This window comes from Aplysia californica, unplaced genomic scaffold, assembly GCF_000002075.1.
Source record: "Aplysia californica isolate F4 #8 unplaced genomic scaffold, AplCal3.0 scaffold00737, whole genome shotgun sequence".
NCBI classification, from domain to species: domain Eukaryota; kingdom Metazoa; phylum Mollusca; class Gastropoda; order Aplysiida; family Aplysiidae; genus Aplysia; species Aplysia californica.
In genome coordinates, this window is record NW_004798007.1 from 89,993 (window position 1) to 91,451 (window position 1,459).

The window sequence follows — 1,459 nt, forward strand, 5'->3', positions numbered from 1 at the left end:
GGGGGTTATTGTCCTTTATTTGGGCTTGGTGACGTTGGGCCTGCACTTCGCCTTAAAGTTTTTGCAGAAAGTAAACAGCGGCGGCCATGACAGTTTGTGATCTAGGAGTAGAGTACAAATCTATGGGTTGTACTCAAAAACATTTTTTTCAAAACTGGTGACGTAATTGCTTGAAAATAAACAGCATTCTTTATGGGCACAGGAAGTGTAAAAGATCCGCTTTTTTATTGTCACAAAAGTATATTTGAAATTTTACGTATTCTTTTCAAATAAAAATTACAACAATATTTTGATTTACAGCTGGATCTAGTTTCTACTTTGGAATATGTTATTGAAAATTAAGGGGCAGGGTGAGGCACGAAAAAGTGTAAGAGGATAGCTCTGGTATTTCCAATACAAGCAGCAGACTGTTAAGGTAAGACAGATCTTGTAGCCCTATTATAAGGAATTATTTACGTACACTGCGTCTAGATGACTAACACGCGCTGAGTTTTGGGACTTGTGTTTTATTCTGTTGCCTTTCATCATTTCATTCTTAAAGGCTGTTCTTTAATACGACACAGTTTAGTATTTATGTCGTCTTGTAATATAATATTATTGTTATCAGAAGTATGAGAAAACTGTTTGTACAGAGAAATAACGATTTAACAATATTGAAAAAAAAAGAGTAATTTCATTTTTAGTGCTTACTAGCTGTTCTTCAATGTAAGACTGCTGGTTTTTTGTACATAAAAGATACATTTTTAGAATATACGAAATAGACAGGTTAGCGTTGTAATAACCGGTGCCTGTGGTATAGCAATTAGCCGCTTCGCAGTCGCACACATGAGAACCGAGTTCGATTCCCGAACGAGGAGAATTTTCATCGAGTATCTCGTTTATTTTCCGCTTGGACGGTGTATCGCTCTCGCTGAACCGAGGTTTGCCTTGACAGGCAGGGTCATAGCCCGGGTCCTAAATGGTCTAAATTGCATCGATCGGGAGCATTAAAACAAATAATAAGAAATAATAATATAGCATTTGTATAGCCCATACCCCGGGCAACAGCAAGTTCTATGCGCCTTACACTATGTTATTACCCCAGCAGACCATAGAACACTCAGAAACATTCTCAGCTTCCCGGGAAGCATACTACTCAGTACAAGCAGCTGATTAAGCTCTCAAACACTAACAAACTGACAAGACCCACATTTTAAGAAAATCTATTTCTATTACACTCACTTTTTCAAAATGAGATGAACTGCATGTTGTTATGTGTTTCGTTATGTCTTTCAGGTTGTGGATTTGCTGAACGATCTGTACACGGCTTTTGACACGATCGTCGGGCGGTTTGACGTGTACAAGGTAAGTTCTGCTGAATTTGGATAACACCGTTTTTAGAATGTTTGATTCTTAACACACACGCACACATATTATACACACACACACACACACACACACACACACACACACACACACA

General features: G+C 38.2%; 1 protein-coding gene across 1 annotated transcript in view; it reads left to right on the top strand.

Moving 5' to 3' along the window:
• Positions 1-1,459, top strand: part of LOC101859273 (atrial natriuretic peptide receptor 1) — a 42,798-nt gene that overhangs the window by 34,697 nt on the left and 6,642 nt on the right. The window contains exon 12 of the mRNA XM_035972548.1: positions 1,276-1,344. Coding sequence (XP_035828441.1) covers positions 1,276-1,344 — 69 coding nt within the window. The remainder of the gene's footprint in view (positions 1-1,275; positions 1,345-1,459) is intronic.